A 1,338-nucleotide genomic window follows, 5' to 3' on the forward strand; every position below is an offset into this window, starting at 1 on the left:
AAAGAGAAATGTAACATTATTTGAGTCAAGTATTGCTTGGATTAGACAATGCCTTGCTTCATGATGTTCCAAGTGGTAGTGTAAAGCTCACAGTCAGCAAGATGGTGGGACCATGACTGTTGGTAAATACTCCCTGCCAGACAACCAATGCCAGCCTTCTGTAATTCTGTATTATTTGCAGGTGATGCCTTTTCTATAAGAAGCTGGCATGGGATTATGGACCGAAAACAAGATTTGTAGATTGACGTAGTTCCAATGTTCTGGTTTAGTTAACCTCTTTGAGACCATTTCTCACATTTGTTATATTGGAGACATTGATATCCATCTCAACAAATGGGGTAAAGGATTAATATTTGAGAAAACACCTGTTATGGTCAGCACATTAGGATGGCAATGCTCAATACTCACTGACTTTTATTCTTTGGCATTATCTAGAAACCTCCTTAAATTTTTTGTTAGCATTTTGCCACCAAGATTATAAAAAGGTCACGCTCTGCAGATATATATGGAAAGAGTTGATTATGGGTCATGTTCCTAGAGGAGGGATCAGATCTGAATAGTGGGGAATAGAGTGGTTAGGAGCGCAGCCTGGGGTGACAGACCAGTCTTGATCTCTGGCCACCACAAACTAACGATGAGCTCTGAGGCAGGTTGCTTTACTGCTCTTCATTTTCTCATTTGTAAATGGGAGGTAATAACACACCCAATTATGGACTTGTCATTGGTAACTAATTCAGGTATTGTCAGTATGGAGCCTAGGGCTGTGCCTCACATGGAGCACATGCTCTGTAAGTTACAGCTGATGCTCCTGTGGGTGTTTTCATTTTAATAATCAGTTCATTGGCTATGTAACTAAGTTATCAACCCAGGACCTGTTAAAATTATAATTATAATAATTACTGCAACCGAATCCTTGAATTAAAATTACATGCTCCTACTTCTCTATAATATTCCTTCTGTAATTAAACATGCATTAAAATACATGAGAACTGAGGATAGCAGGAAATGTCATGACATACTTCTCACAGGAAGCTGATCATTATTACAGCTCTATTTCCTGGAGTCACCTATATTTACTTATATTCTTATTATTCACACATTGTATGAGAGATAGTCTACCTCTTTGACTTAGAAACATTATAACAAAAAGTATATTTAGGATTTCAAACATAAATATATTAGAGGCCCGATACATGAAATTCGTGCAAGGGGCTCGGCCCCCACCGTTGTGGCGGCTGCCTCTATCTTGGCCCCCACCCACTGTGGCTTCATCTGGAAGGTCATCTAGAAGGACATCTGGTCTAATTAGCATATTATGCTTTTATTATTATAGATGCT

At 38.8% G+C, this 1,338-nt stretch overlaps 1 protein-coding gene across 1 annotated transcript in view; it reads right to left on the reverse strand.

The window, feature by feature from the left end:
• DOCK10 (dedicator of cytokinesis 10) overlaps positions 1 to 1,338 on the reverse strand; it is a 133,040-nt gene that overhangs the window by 20,492 nt on the left and 111,210 nt on the right. Inside the window, exon 49 of the mRNA XM_015563669.1 lies at positions 991 to 1,021. Within this exon, the coding sequence (XP_015419155.1) occupies positions 991 to 1,021 (31 nt within the window). The remainder of the gene's footprint in view (positions 1 to 990; positions 1,022 to 1,338) is intronic.

Source organism: Myotis davidii, unplaced genomic scaffold (assembly GCF_000327345.1).
Source record: "Myotis davidii unplaced genomic scaffold, ASM32734v1 scaffold575, whole genome shotgun sequence".
Classification (NCBI taxonomy): Eukaryota; Metazoa; Chordata; class Mammalia; order Chiroptera; family Vespertilionidae; genus Myotis; species Myotis davidii.